Here is an 18,166-nt window from a genome sequence, read left to right as displayed (position 1 = left end):
AGAGATCAATTGTAGAGAGGAAATGCCCAATAAAGTACACCTCTATTAAGTTTCTATCTCTATCAGGGTCACATACTATCCAATCGCTGACTTTTCACTCCTAAGCATTTTCACCACAGAGATACCAAGGGTTAGAGCGGCACAATTCTGATAGCGAATCATGGCCAATTTCTACTTTCGATTTATTTATTTATGTACTCGAGGTTCAGGCTGTGTACCACTCTAATGTTCTCTCTATCTTTATAGACTCAGGTCATCTATGTCTATATACACCGACCCATACATAACATCCGCCCGGACTTCGGTATGTTTTTCAGCTTCTCTTTGCCTGGCGTTTGCAAACCAGTCCTATAGTTGACTGTCAGTAGGAGCTGGAGAAAGAAGTGGGAGTGGGAGTGGGATTCCGCTTCACTGCCATACAGCGAAAGTGGGGCCGGAATGGAAGGGGACACCGAGGAGCGGTGGGTGGGTGAGTGGGAGCAGCACAACCAAGAAAAGGGGGAAGCAGAGCAGTGGATGCAACAGCGCAGTTAGCTGCTGGGATGCAGCGCTGGTTTAGAATGTGCTAAGGATCCATGACCGTCCGAAAGTCCCCCGATTGCTAAAAAGTGGGAATAGGATTGCCGCTTTTTTTTTAATGGTTTGTTTGCTTAAAGCAGTTATATTCCACCTACAGTTGCCGGTACCCGCAGGAGGGAAGAGGTCGTCTTGCACTCAGGTCCTGGTTGTGAGCTTGCCACGGGCATCTGGCCACTGTGAGAACAGGATGCTGGACTAGACGGATCCAGCAGGGCTCTTTAAGTAACACCTTTTCAACATAGCTTACAGCAATATTAAAATTGCAAATAATAAAAATAACATTTAAACAACACCCCACCCAAATGTGTGCAATAATAATAAGAGCAGGTAAGCCAGCCAAGATGGCTTACAATAATGTTAAAACAACAATAATTAAAATAATGCTAAGATCGTTAGCACTTAAACATCTCCCAGCAAAAATGACTAACAGTGGAAGTAATAAAGCCAAGCAATCCTGTATGTTTAAAGCTACTTAAAAATAATGGTCCTAAGCAAATGGCTAGAGAGAATATTTCAGAGCCAGGTTGTCACTACAGAAAAGACCTGCTTCCCAGTCACCACCTACCTGATCTCTCGACAGCAAAGGACACCCAGAAAAAGGTCTATGGTAAACATAACAAATAAGCAGGTTCACATAGGAGCAGGGAACTGTATATATGGTTGCATAAGTTAAAAGCAGCACTTTGAACTGTGCCCAGAAACAAGCTGGAAATTTGGCTGTTCTAAAACTGGTGCAATATATTCCAACCCAATATATTCTGTTGTATTTGGACCAACTGAATTTTCTGAGTCTTCAAAGGCAGTCACGTATAACATTGCATTGGCTATTACCAGAGTATGGATTTTGGTGCCCAGGTGGCCTCTATCGAGGAAGGGGCCACAGCTGGTGCACCAGCCTAAACTACTGAATGGAGTTTTGCACCACAGATCTGGCCCTTACTGTAGACACCCAGCAGCAAACCCAAGCTGCTAACATGGTTGTTAAAGGGAACCGTGACTCCATCCAGAATAAGTTGAATACCATCTCCCAGATCAGATGAACCCCTACCAGCGCTACCTTCATTTTACCTAGATTGAGCTTCAGTTGCTAGCTCCCATCCATTAATGACCTCATACACTTGGGCAGAACTTCTGTTGCCTCAGTTGAGTGATGAGCAGGTTAGGGTAGAGCTGGGTATCATCTGCATATTGATCATTTTTGACTGTCGATCCTATAGGATGTCATGGTCAAGGGTATTGAGAGCTACTGAGAGACTGGAGCTCAGTTGAAATGGATCTAGATAATCCATGTCATTTAAGACTGTTGAATTGCCATCACCCGTTCAAGTCCCTTGCTCCCACACGGAAGATTAGCAATTAGTTGATAGTTTGAACTTTTTTCAGGGTCCAAAGAGGGTTTATGTAGTGGCTTCACAACCACCCCTTTCTAGGTGTTCACTTCTCCCAAAGAGGCATTAAATCACCTGGACCCAGGCAGTCATCCTGCTGTGCAACATGTTGTAAGTCAAAAAGGACAAGGGTCTTCAACAGGTCTGATTCTTCTGTCTTTGTCCCCTCACCCCCTACTGTGTTTCCCTAACAGGAAAAATCTACTTTTGTTGAGTTTCTGATAGTCTCAGTCTGTTAGGCAGCTGGTAACACCATAGAATTAATTTTGTTATTTAAATAAAAAGGTTCCTTAGGCAGGTGGAGCAATCCAAATTGTGGGAACAGAGATATGATTTTACAGCAGTATTTCAGCAACTTATTCAGAATGGATGGCAAGAAAATATTTGGGATAGAGGTAATTCCCATCAGACTCTTATTATATGACTATGGCTTTGACAGCAAGATTATTATGGAATACTGATAATGGAAGATTGGATATTGAAATTACTGGACTTAACAAGACTACTGAAGATGGAAGATGGAAAATGGAACTAATAGAGATAATAGAACAATGGCTACTGAAATTATTGAACCTAACAGATTCTGATGTGATGGATTAATTGAAATGTTTATTTTGACTAGGGTTATGACAATAAGATTATTATAATTAGTAATGAGATGGATTAATCGATATGCTTATCTGGAAAAAAAAATTGATAGATATATTTCTTAAAGAATTGAAACCTCTCTTTGACTTTTTGTGGAAAGAATAAAGTAATGTTTATGAGATTTGATGATTAAGTAAGATAACTACTGGAGGAAAGTGATTTTATAATATGACTTAAGAGACAGGATTGCTATATATTATAGACTTATAACTGATTTGATCTTTGACAAATGGGAAGTCAATATTTTACTCTTTATTTTTTTTTTTTTCTTCTTTTCTTTTTTTCTTTTTGTTTAACTATTTTTGATTTTGTTTTTTGTCTTTGAATGTTTTATGATTTTGTCTTGTATGTTTTATGAAAATCTGAATAAAAATTATTGAAAAAAAAAACAAAAACAAATTGTGGGAAGCTGGCGGAGGGGGGACTAGCAGAGGAGGAGCCAGTGGAAAGTTCTGTGTCATCCACTTCCTTTCCAGGAGCTACTAGCCTGGCTGAGCACCAGCTCCATCAGAAGCTGCATGCACGAGTGGGAAGAAAGAAGCCAGCTCCTACAAATCAGCCTCCTGGGGAGTAAGTGCTCCCCATAGATGCCCATTACAATTTTTTTTACTGTGCTGGTCTTTTGGCCAGTGGAGTTTCCAGGGAAGGGCTATGAATGCAAGGAGGATCTCTGCCCCTGCCACGCTCCTGGAATGCCCCATTTTCAGGGCTTCCACCGGCCCTCTGTCTGCCAGGCTGGCCATCCCTGGTGGACTCCTGGCCATCCCTGGTAGACTCCTGGCGGTGCTGGCAGGCTCAAGGCGGAGCTCGGTGGCATTGGCAGCCTCCCAGCGCAGCCAAGGCCCTGCAGCATCTGGTTTCCGCCAGCCTGGTGGAAAGATGAGTTGGATTGTGCCCCTAGTTGGGAATAGTGTGGCCCAGAGAATAAAAGGCATTCAGCTTCTGGATCAGGGTTTGACTGTGATAAGACAAACATTTAGGCAGACCATTGTCCTCATCCTTTGCAGAAACATTTGTGTAGGCTGTTGCCAGAAGGCTCTTAAGCCTCTCCATCATCTCTCCCATAATATGTCTAGATTCGACTAAGAATTGGAGTTGTACTCTTTAGGGCAGGGGTGGGGAACTTGTGTCCCTCCAGATGTTGTTGGACTACAACTCTGATCATCCCTGATCATTGGCTGTGCTGGTTGGGGCCTATGGAGTCCCAATAAATGCCTCAAGCCAGCCAGATAGAAATGGAACCACAGAAGCACAATGTGCCCACCCCAGGCCTCATTTCTGACTGCCGATCCTGAAAGATCTCATGGTCAATGGTATCAAGAATCACTGAGAGACTGGAAGTGCAGCTGAAATGGATCTAGATAATCTGTGTCATCTAAGATGCCTAGAGAGCTGCAGGTTCCTCATTCCTGCTTTAGTTGATCTTTTGGACAATAATATATATTTTTTGCAAGGCTGTTTTTGCTTTGGCACCTTCAAAGCATGCTGTTGACCCTTGTAATCCTATATACTCTTTTTCCATTTGTCACCTGAAAGTGACAATTAAATGTTGCAAAGTTAATTTCAATACTTACCTAAATGTGCATTCTGCATTGAAGGGACATTGTTTTAAAAGGTTTGTTTATGTCTTTGAATGTATGATGATATTTTTGCCTTTGCACCTGTCCTCTTGCAGATATTTTCCACAGTGGCAGGAGTCTTCGTTCAGGTTTCATGAAGTGTCGTCTAGGAGTTTGTTGCTGTCCATGTGCCACAATATGCAACACCACCGTTTGTTAGTTCTGAAGAGTCACAAACTGCGCTTACGTATAGGGAGGGCATACTGTTCTCCTGCCTCCAAGAGGCCTGAAGCCAACACAGCCATGGAAGTGGCTACAAATGCTCTTTATCGCTTATCAGATACTGGGAAAGTTTTTGGAAGAAACTCCATTCAGAGAATCTCTGCAGCTACCCGAAGCTGGTGGAACAAATATGAGGAATTTGTTGGACTTAATGAAGTCAGAGAGGCCCAGGGAAACGTGACTGAGGTAATGATGGTATATTTGGCACATAGGGATAAAATGGATCTGAAGGACTGCTTTCTCCCATGTTTGCATGCTTAAGACCGTCAGTGGAGGTCCTCTGAAACACATCTGGCTGGGACTAAGGAGAGAACTCCCTTCCTACAATAGCCCATCTTGCTATCTCTTCAATGGCCTTTCCTACTGTAAAGATCTTCCTTTTTTAAGGAAGGCTTTAGTTAAGTTTTAAATTCTTCCAGAAGCGGTTTTAGTTCTTTTATTGGGTGCGTTTTCATTCCAGTATTAACCCTGTGCTCTTAATCTTTTCTCGTTTCAATTGCATTTTTACTCTTATTTGATTGTTTTAATTCAGAGACAGGGAACCAGCAGCCTTTCCAAATGTTGTGAAACTCCAACTCTCATCAGCCCTAGTCAACATGGCCAATGGTCAGGGATGATGGGAGTTGTAATCCAGCAACATGTGGGAGTGCTGCTGGTTCCCCACCCCGTTTCTATTGATTGTAGTTGATTTAAAGTCTTTGATGGGTATATTTTGATTACTGTTCTAGCAGTTGCTGCTCTTAATTTTGCTAGTGTTCTAATGGCATTATTCTGTTGTTTTGATGTATTGTTGTTAGCTGACTTGAAGTCTTTTTAAGGAAAGGTGGAATTAAAATGTGTTCATAAAAATCATGTCTTAATTCAATAAATAAACCAACATATGCTGCCTTGTATGTATTGACTCCCCACCCCTTCCCTCTCTGTTAAGTTGCATGGATAACAATTGTTTAAGGCAAATACTCCAGCTTCAGTGAACACTGTCAGACTTGTAAATGGTAAACTGTTCTTTTCCGAACACCCATCCCATTCTAGGCTGAAAAAAGGTTCATGGTTGCTCGTGGGATAGTTCGAGAAGCTCGGGAAACCTGGGAAGCCCAGCAGCAAAAACTAAAGGAAATCCGGGACCGTTTAGACAGAGTTTCACGTGATGATAGTCAGTATCTGGAACTGGCAACTCTGGAGCACAAGTTACTGCAGGTAAGAGGAGCTCAGAACTTAGGAGTGGCATAAAGGGGGGGGGCTCTGCTTCCCCATTTTATTTATTTATTGAAGGTACTTTTTACCCTTCCCTTTGGAACCGTCTCAAGGCATCTTACAATAAAATGTAAAAACTCAAATAGTGAATAAAACAGCACATTAAAAGGCTGCAATAAGTTTGATGTTTGCAGAGCTTTTTTTAAAGAAACAAAATACGGACACTTGGTCAAATCCCTCTGTGATGATGCTGTCCTTGTCAGGACTTAGAATCTGGATGATCAGTAAACCACCACCAACATAATAAAACGCTGTAAACAGACTGATAAAAATCTAATGTTAGGATTTTATACGTTTATTCTGGTGGCAATGTTTTCATTTTGTCTATTTATTTGCAAGGAAGCAGATTTTGGCTAAACATTAGGAGGAGTGTCCCAAGAGCTGCTTTTCCTTCATTGGAAGTATTTCAGCAGAGGCTGGACAGTCATAAGTCAAGTTCCCTGTGGCTGATCCTTCCCTGGCCAGTGGATAGGGGAAGGGGCATAGCTCAGTGGTTAGAGCATCTGCCTTGCATACAGAAGGTCCCAGGTCCAATCTCTGGCATCTCCAGGTAGCGCTGGGAGAAACTCTGTGCCTGAAACCCTGGAGAGCAGCTGCCAGTTAGTGTAGACGATACTAAGCTAGATCGGCCAATGATCCACCACAGTATAAGTCAGCTTCCTATGTTTATATGTTTCACACTGATTTTCCCTTTGCTGTGATGTTCTTCCTAGGAGGCAAGGAGTGTAACCCTCCTTGCAACCCTTTAAGTCCTCTGGCCAATGGTTGCAATTGGAGTGTGCTTCTCTTCATTCAGCCCTGCAGTCCCAGGGCAACTGGCCCAGTCAGTTTACAGGATAGTGGGATATTTTGGCAAGGATTACTCCTGTAATACATGGCACTTGCGTTACAAAGCAGAAAAAGACAGATTCTTGCCAGAGATACAGTCTGGTGCTAACTAAAGAAGAAAGAGTGGCTTAGACCACTGGGAAGAGAAGGATGAACCACTCTGGCTAAAAATCATTGGTAGCTAATTTGGTTTTTGGGGGGGAAAGCCCTAGCAGAATGGAAGCGGTGTCTGTAAGGGTTTGATGGAACTCTCCAGTTATTTAATGCAGAGACTTGAACGGATCCCTAGAGCATAACTTGGGTTTTGTTTCTTTGCACATGGATCTTGGTCAGCCTTACCACATTCACAATAACACCATAGTAGAACTGTCAAGCAGTCATTCTTGAAATCATGAGTGCAGTGAATGCCTTATTGCTGAAAACCCAGTTCTGTATCTGTAATGAGAAGGTGCTTATTAGGGAAAATACATAATAAACTGAAACACTTTACAAAAAATTAAGCAAGAGAGTGAAAAATAAAAAAGCAGTTAACCCTAGGCAGACTTTGGATTTTTAAAATGTAATTACATTGTAAACATTTAACAAGAAAATGCTCCTTTCTGGCCCCTTATAATCACAATATATATTCCATTGGAAACTAAATGGATTTTATATTGATTTTTGGATTCTTGTAAATGAATCCATTTGTCCAGGGTTGCAAACGTTGGTCTTCTGGCTCTTTGAATATACTTCAGCCACTTTATCTCTGCAAAGATTTGATAGGGACATCATCTCTGTCCACATCAGCTAGGTCTCCTCTGCAAGAAACATCTTGAGCAACCTGTGTTCAGCAAGTATGTGAGCATATTGCTTATCTGTTTCATCGTCATTGACTTCGGTTTCATTTTGATTGTCTCCACAGAATTCCTGGGGGGGGGAAGATACAGTTATGATTTATAAGTTACTTCATTACTGGGAATTTTAAGATTAGAAGAACTATATTCTACTGTAACATATCCAAGAACTATTAAATTTGATTTCTTCATTTTTTAATGTTGTATTTTTTTCTTTTTGGATTTGTAAGTATTCTATTATTTTTCCATTAATGAAAATAAATTCCATTTAAAAACAAACAAGTATATGGGCAGTCTCAAACTGTAAAGTATCCCTTTGGTTTTTAGTAAGCATTCTATTATTTTTTCCATGCATATAAATACATTCCATTAAAAACAAATAAGTACATGGGCAGGATTGGACCAAGATGAAGGAGGTGTGAAAATTGGAGGGAGAAATATCAATAATTTAAGATATGCAGACAATATCATACTACTAGCAGAAACCAGTAATGATTTGAAACGAATGCTGATGAATGTTAAAGAGGAAAGCACAAAAGCAGGACTACAGATGAACGTCAAAAAGACTAAAGTAATGACAACAGAAGATTTATGTAACTTTGAAGTTGACAGTGAGGACATTGAACTTGTCAACGATTATCAATACCTCGGCACAGTCATTAACCAAAATGGAAACCACAGTCAAGAAATCAGAAGAAGGCTAGGACTAGGGAGAGCAGCTGTGAGAGAACTAGAAAAGGTCCTCAAATGCAAAGATGTATCACTGAACACCAAAGTCAGGATCATTCTGACCATGGTATTCCTGATCTCTATGTATGGATGTGAAAGTTGGACCGTGAAGAAAGCGGACAAGAGAAAACTCATTTGAAATGTGGTGCTGGAGAAGAGCTTTGCACACACCATGGACTGCAAAAAAAGACCAATGATTGGGTGTTAGAACAAATTAACCCAGAACTGTCACTAGAAGCTAAAATGATGAAACTGAGGTTATCCTACTTTGGACACATCATGAGAAGACATGATTCAGTAGAAAAGACAATATTGCTGGGAAAAACAGAAGGGAGTAGAAAAAGAGGAAAGCCAAACAAAAGATGGATTGATTCCATAAAGGAAGCCACAGACCTGAACTTACAAGATCTGAACAGGGTGGTTCATGACAGATGCTCTTGGAGGTTGCTGATTCATAGGATCGCCATAAGTCGCAGTCGACTTGGAGGCACATAACAACAACAACAAAGTACATGGGCAATCTCAAACTGTACAGAATCTCTTTTGAAATGTAAAACATATGACATGCTGGTAATCAGTGCAGCCTACTGCCTCTGCATCTGGAGGTTCCATTTAGCCATCATGACCAATGACTTCTTCCTCCTCCCGAAATGATGTAATCATCTTTTATAGCCATTAAGCCAGTGGCTGTCATCACATCTTTTGCATAGCAAATTCATAAGTTAATGATGCATTATATGAAAAATTACTTTCTTCTCTCTGTCTTACTTTCTTCTCTCTGTCTTACACCTACCAAACTGCCCCTATCTATATAGAATCATAGAATTGGAAGAATCCTTAGAGGTAATCTAGTTCTTCTCTGGCTTTTTACAGTTTGTCAATATACTTCTATAACTGTGGATCCCAGAACTGGGCACAGTTCTACAGGTGAAGTTTTGAGCAAAGCAGTAGAATAGTACTGTTATTTATTATAATTAGGAAATTATACTTCCGTTGATGCAGCCTAAAATTGCAGATTGATACTCAACAAATGTTAAAAAGACTGGAAATACAGGATTTTCCTTTGAACAAACTCTTTTTTATGCTTAATAATGTTAACTGTAGTAATACTGTGCACTAATTTACTTGAGGCAGCTATTAGGCCAATGTTAATATTATGGCCCATTTCTCTTCTTAAAGAGGTGCATTATGTTGACCATTTTCTAGTCTGGAAAAAGCTAATTTTAGTGACAAGTTGCATATCTTTGTTAGGCAATTGGCCATTTCACATTTTTAAGTTCTTTTAAGCATTCCTGGGTGGAGGCCATCCAGATGCAGTACCTTTGTCTTGCCAATTTGTTCTGGGACTTCATCTCTTGTCACTCCCATTTGACATAAAAAAATAGATTAAAAAAATGTGGTTCTGGCCTGGGTATCTTTCCAGCATTTTGTGCAGTGAAGACTGAGGCAAATAATTCATTCTCTGCAATCTCCCTCTCTTCCTTTAGCCCAGGGATGAGGGAACATGTTGGCCCTCTGAATGTTGTTGGACTCCACTCCCATCAGCCTCAGCCAGGATGACCAATGGTCAAAGATGATGAGAGTTGTAGTTTAGCAGCATCTGGAGGGCACACAGGTTCCCCCATCCCTGCTTTAGTGAATCCTTTGTCATCTAATGGTCTGGCTGCCTCTCTGGCTGATTTCCTGCTTCTGGTGTATTTAAAAAGTTTGTTATTGTTTTGTCTTAAAACATATATTGCTAAAAATACTAAGTTTTTGCTTTTCCCTTCTGCCAACTCACAGTCCCTCTGGAACAGAGCTCTTCTTTTTTTGGGAATGATGTTTTCAGTGGGCCTGAAATGCCTTCTCTTCCCAAAGTATGTTTGTTTTAGTTTTGTTGATGTGCAGGCGGCGGGGGGGGGAAGTTTGAACAAGATCTTTTCATCCCTTTATGCCTTGCAGCAGGGCTAAAGAATGCAATATTGTTAAAAATTCCCTTTCTTCATTTTATGCTCACATAATTCCAGGATGAGCTATTCTTTACATCATAGCTGATGACTGGCCAGGACTTGCTATACAGGTTGAGTTACATAACAGCTTTCACTATAAATACACACATCCCATAACAAGAAGAAAATTTAATCTCCCCTTTTGAAAGAGGATGAGCAGTGTCCCTTTCTGAAATAAAGCCTGCTGGATCAGACCAAGGGCTTCATTAGTCCAGAATCCTGTTTCTTCCCATGGCCATTTGGAGGCTTCTGGGAAGTCCACAAGTAGAACATGAAGGCAACAGACTTCTCCCAAGCGTCACCTCTGCCTGCCCCCATACCAGCAGCTGGTGAGCAGAGGCTGCTGAAAGTGGCAATTTCACAATTGCCTGGCCAAAAGCCACTGATAAACCTGTCCACCATGAATTTGTCCAATTCCTTCTAAGGCTGCAACCCTAAGCAGAGTCCATCTAAGCTCAGTACTGTGTCCACTGACTGGAGGTGGCTCTCCAGGGTTTCAGGCAGGCATCTTTCCCATTCCTACCTGGAGACTGAATCTGAGACCACCAAACTATTGCCCCTCCCTAATAAGCATGCACTTACTTGCCTTGTTAAAGCCATTTAAGCCAGTGGCCATCACTACATCATGTGGCAGTGAATTCCAAAACTTAGTGGTGTGCTTTGTGAAGACGTGTTTCCAGAATGAGAAAGGAAAAATGTTCTTCCAAGAATAGCTTTGGTACTTACTGCTTGCAGTGTTCACATCTGACCTCTTTAAGAGTGCAAACCCGTGCACACTTATTTGGAAGTACATCCCATTGAATAAAGTGGTCTGGCTTCTGAGTAAACATGCATCACGGTCTGCTTCTCAATGAATGTCCCTATTAACAGTAGCTGCAGTCCCCACATATTTAGGTACAAGACCCACATATATAAGAACACATGAAGAGCCTGCTGACCAGTGACACATCTAGTCCAGCATCCTGTTCTCACTGTGGCCAATCAGATGCTTATGAAAAGCCCACAAGCAGGACCTGAGTGCAAGAGCACTCACTCCTCCTGAGGTTTCCAGCAACTGATAATCAGAGGCATACTGCCTGGAATACTGTGGAGGCAGAGCATAACCATCAGAGTTAGCAGCAACTGATAGCCTTATCCTAACTTTTGAGATTTCTCTCCCGTCTTCCCCAACAAACTGAAATGCAACTGCTTGAACCAGTATTTGCCACTCTTGGTTGTATCCAGTGTTAGTCCTACTCACTGTAGACCTACTGAAATTAATAGACATGACTTGAATAATTTCAGTGTGTCTATTCTGAGTAAACGTTAGCTGGATGCAGCCCTATGTAACTTAGCTGCTGAGCTTCAGGTTTGTGAGCCAGCAAACCACCAGGCTCTGGGTTTGATAAATGGTTTCCTGTGTGATACCAGGGAAAACTTACAGAGGAAGCTGCAAGCATGCGTGGATCTCTGGTATGCCTAGCACTGCAGCCTGGGTTGCTTCTGTGCTGTTTATATTCATGGTGGAGCTGTTCCAATCATTCCTACATTTCCATCTATATGTGCTTCATGCTGAAGTTTTATTAAAGAAAAAAAGCACAGGGTTGCGCTATACTCCCTTGGGAGAAGAGTGGTCATGAGAAAAGAGGGGAGTTGTGCTCCTGATAGTCTAGTTGACATTTCTTTCTGGTCAAGCAGATGGAGTTCCTCCCCAGCTGTGCAGAAGCTGCTTTCACAGGCATTCTGCATGAGTTCCAAACGGAGGGTACAAAAGCACCAACAATTCCATAAAGGTGGAACCAGGGTGGTTCTTAAAACAGCGTTTGCTGCTGTTGCGAGTGAAAGCTGCCATTATGGGTTAAACACAGGGTTGCAAAACCCATGTGAGTGTACCCATTATTCACTATTAACCTATGTTTTTTTTATTTTTTAAACAGGTTCCTGGACTCTCTCTTGGTCACTTTCTTGTGCGACCAAGTTGTGGGACCACAGGGTGGGGCAGAGCTTGGAAAAGTTACTTTTTTTGAACTACAACTCCCATCAGCCCCAGCCAGCATGGCCACTGGATTGGGCTGATGGGAGTTGTAGTTCAAAAAAGTAACTTTTCCAAGCTCTGGGGTGGGGCTATACCAATAGGGACAGGTGTCCTTGTTGGTGACTCCCATTGAGTTCTGTGGGGCAAGATAAAGAAGCTACTGTTGAAACATAGCAGGGGTGGGGGCGAGGACAAAGACTTACCCCTCTCCCAGGTACTGTTGGAATGAGCCCCTGAATGGTGTGCAGCCTCCATGTGTGCCTTTCATAACAGGCACTTGCTAGCTGTTTAGAGTACACAGCAGATTTGGGTCTTTTTCTTAGTTCCAGGCCCCTTGTTTTTTCCTGTGAGTTTCCTGTATCTCTCTTCATTAAGGTGGGGACACTGTGTTTGTTCTCTAATTTTTGCGAGGCATCCTTGAGATCATTGTTACCTGAAATCAGGTAGGGAATCTACTTTGGAAATAAAGACCAAACTCTCCAACGTTCACACAATCTGTTTAACAACTTGGAACTATACAGCTTTGTTTTATTTATTTATTTTAGATTTTCACACAGCTTTGTTGCATTCTAATATCCAAGTCTGTTTGGCAGGCTGGAGGAAGCAACATTGTGATGGGAGGAAGGCATTCAGGAGTGATACTTTCTCCATGCCTTCCCATCACAGGCAGGGATATATGTGTGTGACAGTGAGAGAGAGAAAGAGAGAGAGAGATTCCCCTTAGCTGTGCCCACTAGCTTGCAGCTCCTGAGCACACCACCAGAGATGATCCTCAGTGGCAAAAAGGTTCCACATCCCTGGTCTAAGAAATCGGTACCAATTCTTCAGGGGTTATTTTCCTGTTTTAATCTCACATTCTTTTTATGAGAGATCACTGTTCTATTCATTCATTTATGTATTTGTTCAGTTATTTCTTTATTTTGAACATTTGTTGTAAGAGGGAAGAAAAATCCCCTTTTAACTATGTTTTTAACTGGCATGTTAACATAATGCAGACTAGCTTAGCCTTATCTTGAGAACATTCTCTTCAAGTATGAAATGGGTGATGCTGAGCCATGTTAATGCTTGTGCAAACAGAACTCAGGGACTGAGGATAAGAGGCAAGGTACAAATGGTATATGTGACACTGCTACTCACTGGGATGGGGAAGATGCCGTATTCCCTGAGAGCCCCAGTATTCACTAGGCCTTATTAGCCTCTTTTCTGCAGAGATGAAAAGAGGAACCCAGCCACCCAGTGGTTGATTCAAATGGCAAGGGCCTCTAAGATGGAGTGGGGCATGAACATTCCATGCTCTGAGTCTAGCCGGGTGCCCCCTTTTGCCACAGTTTCTAATGAGTTTGACACCCAGGGTGGGGAAAGCCCTATTTGCTTCCCAGAATATAGTGACGTAAGGACTTGGCTTATATTGAGCCAGAGCATTGGCCCATGTAGCCCAATATTGCTTGCTCTGACTGGCAGCATTTCCCAAAGAAGCTCAAGGTGACGTAAACTTAACAGCCCCAAATAAAACAACGAATGCATCCATATAAAAACTGCACTTAAAAAATAAAATCTATGCATTCCAGCAAGCAGAGGTAATGAAAAGACCACCCAACTTGCCCAGAAGCAAGTATGGTGAAAAGATGCCAATGCAGGGAGACAGATGGAGTTCTACAAGGAGGGAGTTCTGTAATTGGGGCCATCATGGAGAAAGCCCATTGGTGGGACCACAAGGGCCTCCCCTACAGCTCTTAAAGCTGGTGTGGGGAACCTGTAGCTGACTCTGATTCCCTGCATCCTTGCTCATTGGCCATGCTGGCTGGGGCTGATGGGCACTGGAGTTCACCAACACCTGCAACGTCACAGGTTCTGTGTCTCTGTTTTAAAGGATCAGCTGGCTGGTGATGGGGAAGGAACTCCAGCAAATACTTGGGGCCCAAGCACATTCAGGACTTTAAATACTTTAAATGCTAGTATTAGCCCCTTGAATTGGGCCCACTAATGTATAGACAGCCAGTGCAGTGCTGTCATGATTTGTGTTACATGATCCCATTTCTTTGCCACACTGAACAGCCAGCTGGAAGCATTCTGCACTAGCTGCAGCATCCAGATCATTTTCAAGGCCAGCCCCAAATTGATTGATTGAATTTATTAGTCGCCCATCTGGCTGGTTATCCAGACACTCTGGGCGATGTACAAAATAGACATACAAATACATTAGACATTAAAAATAGAGTGTATTGCAGTAATCCAATTGTGAGGTTTCTAGGACATGGATCATTGACGTTAGTCTGTAGTATTGTCTGATATAGCCAATAGCCTGTCTTCATTTCTCCTCTATGTCAAGTTCTTTAAATTCAGCAGATCATATTTGTAATGCCAGGTTTCCTGTGCCCAGCAAAATTGGCATAGACCAACATCATGCATCTGCCTTGATAAGGTTGAGATAAGTGTCCCTTGCTGATGACATCATCAGCATGCTTCAGATCTTTGGTCAGCTTAGCTAGGCTTGCCTACTGTTCAGTAGAAAACAAGCAAACAGCTGGCTTGCTTTTGTGCCTTTAATCGTAGGGATAGGGTAACTGTGGCTCTCCAAATGTTGATGGACTACAGCTTCCATAATTCCTGACCACTGGCTATGCTGGCTGGGGCTGATGTGAGGTGGGAGTTCCAACAACATCTGGAGGGCCACAGGTTTCCCACTCTTGCTTTAACAGCAGATTGATTAGAAAAAAACAACTGGTGAAGCATTTCATGGCATGAAGAAAACAATGCCACAGTGCTCACTTGCACCCTTAAGCTGGTGTTGAAGGTATAGGAGCAGGCAATGGTAAGAATCTGGCAACCCTGTCATCATCCTGCTGTGGGTTATGTTGCACATGTCGTCTCAGTCTCTCCTAGCTTCTAACATGCTGTTCTTTACACAAGGCCTGTTTGGTTTTTTTGCAGGAAGAGAAGAGGTACAGAAACAGCTATCAAACTGCTGAGGAATCTGAGCGGGAAACATTCTCCCTTTTCTCTGCTGCTGTGAGGGAAAGCCATGAGAAAGAGCGGACGAGAGCTGAGAAAACAAAGAACTGGTCCATTATTGGCTCTGTATTGGGGGCCATTATTGGGGTCCTGGGTTCTACCTACATCAACCGAGTTAGGCTGCAGGAATTAAAAGCCTTAGTTTTTGAGGCCCAAAAGGGACCAATAAGCCTTCAGGAAGCCATTAGGGAGCAGGCCTCCACCTATAACTCCCAACAGAGGGATCTAAGTGACCTCATTGCCAACCTGAAGAACATCCTACAAGTTGTGACTGTGACATCACAGGAAGTGGAGGGGGCTTCTTCAGCCAAAAGCAGCATGAGTGCATCACTAAAAATAGACCCACTCTTAGTTTCCATTAAGGAGCAGCTGAGCTACTCTAAACAAATAAGCTCCTTCTTTGGAAGTTTGCAAGAGCAGCTTAGCAACTTGGAAAAAAATGTAAGGCAAATGGCCACTGAGGTACAGGATGTAAAGAGTATACCTCACCCCACACCTGGGGGGAGAGTATTGCTTAGTCCTTCAGCAGAGGGGAACAGCCAGGTCTTTGAGGCAGAGAATGTGGTTCTGGAACTGTGCAACACAGAAAGGAGACTGGAGGCGCAAATGAAGAGGAACTCAGTCTATAGCACAGCCTTCACTTGTGCTGTATTTGCCATCACACTCCCCATGCTCTACATCCTGCTCAAAGGGAATTAGCTGGCAACTCAGTGAAAAATAATTTGTTAGAGTAATAAAATGTCATTCCCCCTCAGTATTGATGGTGGTTCTTTCTTGATATTGTGAAATTGTACTGGTAGCTGGAGGTGCACGCAAACGTAATGCAATAAAAATACAATCTACACCTCTGCAGGGCATTGTAGTTTCCATATTGCATTATCATAATGGAGAACCTGTTCTAGCTGCTGCTGCAACTAGTAAGAATCTTATTCTTTAGAACCAATTAACAGAGATTCAGATTTTGCAGTGAGTTACAGAGTACTTATGAAATTTTAATGTGGGTATCTTCTAAAATTAAATGCACCAGGTATGTAATTGGATACTTGGGGTATTGCTAGGGGTGTGGTGCCTTTTTTTACATCTTCCCTGCAGACATGCTGTTAACCTGCCTTCGCATGTTTCCTAGCTGTGCCAGAAAATACCTTTGTGAAGAGTCATACTTCTGACACTAATTCATCTAGGAAAGATCTTTTAAAAGGGCGTTAAGGAGAACACTCACACTAGGCTGTAGTCCTGCCCTAGGCTGTACTGTAGGGCTAGGCAATCTGCAGCCATCCAGGCCCTACAGGCTTCCCAGCTGTCCTCAAGCTCAGCTTTAAATCGCAAGGACTCCCATTATGTAGCTCAGCCATTTCCTCCCACAAGGAGCAAAGGGCTCCTTACCCCCACCCCTCAACCTTCCCTCACTGCAAACAGCAATAGAATATTTGGATTCCCTTTGTGGCAGGCAGAGAGAAAGAGATTTGAGGGGTGGGGAGATAGAGTCATGCAATCCTGCAAACTCTGACCACCCTCAGCTCCTGACGCTAACTGACATTTCCCGTGGGTCAACCAGACCTTCACGGGGCGGGGGAAGGCCTCCCTATACCTGCCTTCTTTAACTTTAACTTCTTCTGTGTCTTTGCAGAAAATAGAGTTGAGTCTAGGAGACTTTTTGCCTATGTCAGAATGAGCAACTGAGATGCATAATAAAGGCAGGCTAAACTTGTGCTGTTGACACCAGGGATGTACCAAGCTGAAAACCCCTTTGCCCTGTCCTGTCCTGTCTCAGCCAGGAGTCGTGTGACCTGCCCAACCCTTGTTGAATTCAAAGTCTGCTTTTATAGTGCACTGCTGACAAGGGCTTTGGTCAGGGCTCCCTTGCTGTGCTTCACCAGCTGTTGGTCAGAAAGACAGCCATTCATCATCTTAACGCTTATGTATGTATGATGATCTCTTTTTTTTCCCCTGGCAAGTTGTTTTTTGTCTTCTTGAATGCTAAAATCTGTCCATAGTCATTTTTCTCCAAAGTCATTCAAAATCGTCTTGTACAAGTTATCTGCGTTCTTGAAAGAAGGGGAAGAAATGAGACACAAGGAGAAGGTATCGTGGTCTTTGAAGGAAAGCTGGAAGAGTGTGGTCAAATCACAGAAGCTCTCTACTGAGCTTGATTTAGCGTGCAATCTTCTGCATGTCTACAGGAAGTAACTCCCACTGTGATTCAGCGGGGCTTGCTGTCAAGTACGTATGCACAGGATTGCAGCCCATGTAAATGATGCAAGAGTGGAGTACTTGGAAATGGGAGATCCAAGTTCAAATCTAGCTCCCAGCTGACCCTTGCCCTCTCTTACATTTGTGATTATTGTGTCACATTTTGTACAATGACTTTAAATGGCAAAATGTTTGATCGGTATTTCGCATAAGGATGAGGAACCTGTGGCCCTTTTGATATTGTTGGAGTCCAACTCCCATCATCCCTGACATAAGAACATAAGAGGAGCCTGCTGGATCAGGCCAGTGGCCCATCTAGTCCAGCATTCTGTTGTTACAGTGGCCAACCAGGTGCCAGGGGGAAGCCCGCAAGCAGGACCTGAGTGCAAGAACACTCTCCCCTCCTGAGGCTTCTGGCAACTGGTTTTCAGAAGCATGCTGCCTCTGACTAGGGTGGCAGAGCACAGCCATCACGGCTAGTAGCCATTGATAGCCCTGTCCTCCATGAATTTGTCTAATCTTTTAAAGCCATCCAAGCTGGTGGTCATTACTGCGTCTTGTGGGAGCAAATTTCATCGTTTAACTATGCGCTGAGTAAAGAAGTACTTCCTTTTGTCTGTCCTGAATCTTCCAACATTCAGCTTCTTTGAATGTCCACAAGTTCTAGTATTATGAGAGAGGGAGAAACACTTTTCTCTATCCACTTTCTCAATGCCATGCATAAGTTTATACACTTCTATCATGTCTCCTCTGACCTGCCTTTTCTCTAAACTAAAAAGCCCCAAATGCTGCAACCCTTCCTCATAAGGGAGTTGCTCCATCCCCTTGATCATTCTGGTTGCCCTCTTCTAACCTTTTCCAA

At 42.7% G+C, this 18,166-nt stretch overlaps 1 protein-coding gene across 6 annotated transcripts; it reads left to right on the top strand.

The window, feature by feature from the left end:
* The first annotated feature begins 113 nt into the window (after window positions 1-113).
* Window positions 114-15,868, top strand: CCDC51 (coiled-coil domain containing 51). Of its 6 annotated transcripts, none has more exons than XM_061618937.1 (5): window positions 114-304; window positions 3,092-3,185; window positions 4,291-4,642; window positions 5,489-5,653; window positions 15,034-15,868. In XM_061618937.1, exons 3-5 carry the CDS (start codon window positions 4,361-4,363, stop codon window positions 15,811-15,813), a joined length of 1,227 nt encoding a protein of 408 aa, XP_061474921.1. In that variant the 5' UTR covers window positions 114-304; window positions 3,092-3,185; window positions 4,291-4,360; the 3' UTR covers window positions 15,814-15,868. The 6 variants fall into 6 exon arrangements, with proteins under 6 accessions (XP_061474921.1, XP_061474920.1, XP_061474919.1 ...); XM_061618935.1 differs by lacking the exon at window positions 114-304 and adding an exon at window positions 329-469; XM_061618940.1 differs by lacking the exon at window positions 114-304 and adding an exon at window positions 413-461.
* Window positions 15,869-18,166: the final 2,298 nt, after the last annotated feature.

The sequence above is a fragment of the Rhineura floridana genome, chromosome 3 (assembly GCF_030035675.1).
Source record: "Rhineura floridana isolate rRhiFlo1 chromosome 3, rRhiFlo1.hap2, whole genome shotgun sequence".
Taxonomy (NCBI): domain Eukaryota; kingdom Metazoa; phylum Chordata; class Lepidosauria; order Squamata; family Rhineuridae; genus Rhineura; species Rhineura floridana.
Note: the sequence above shows the minus strand (reverse complement) of the source record. Positions and strands in the feature narration are given on the sequence as shown.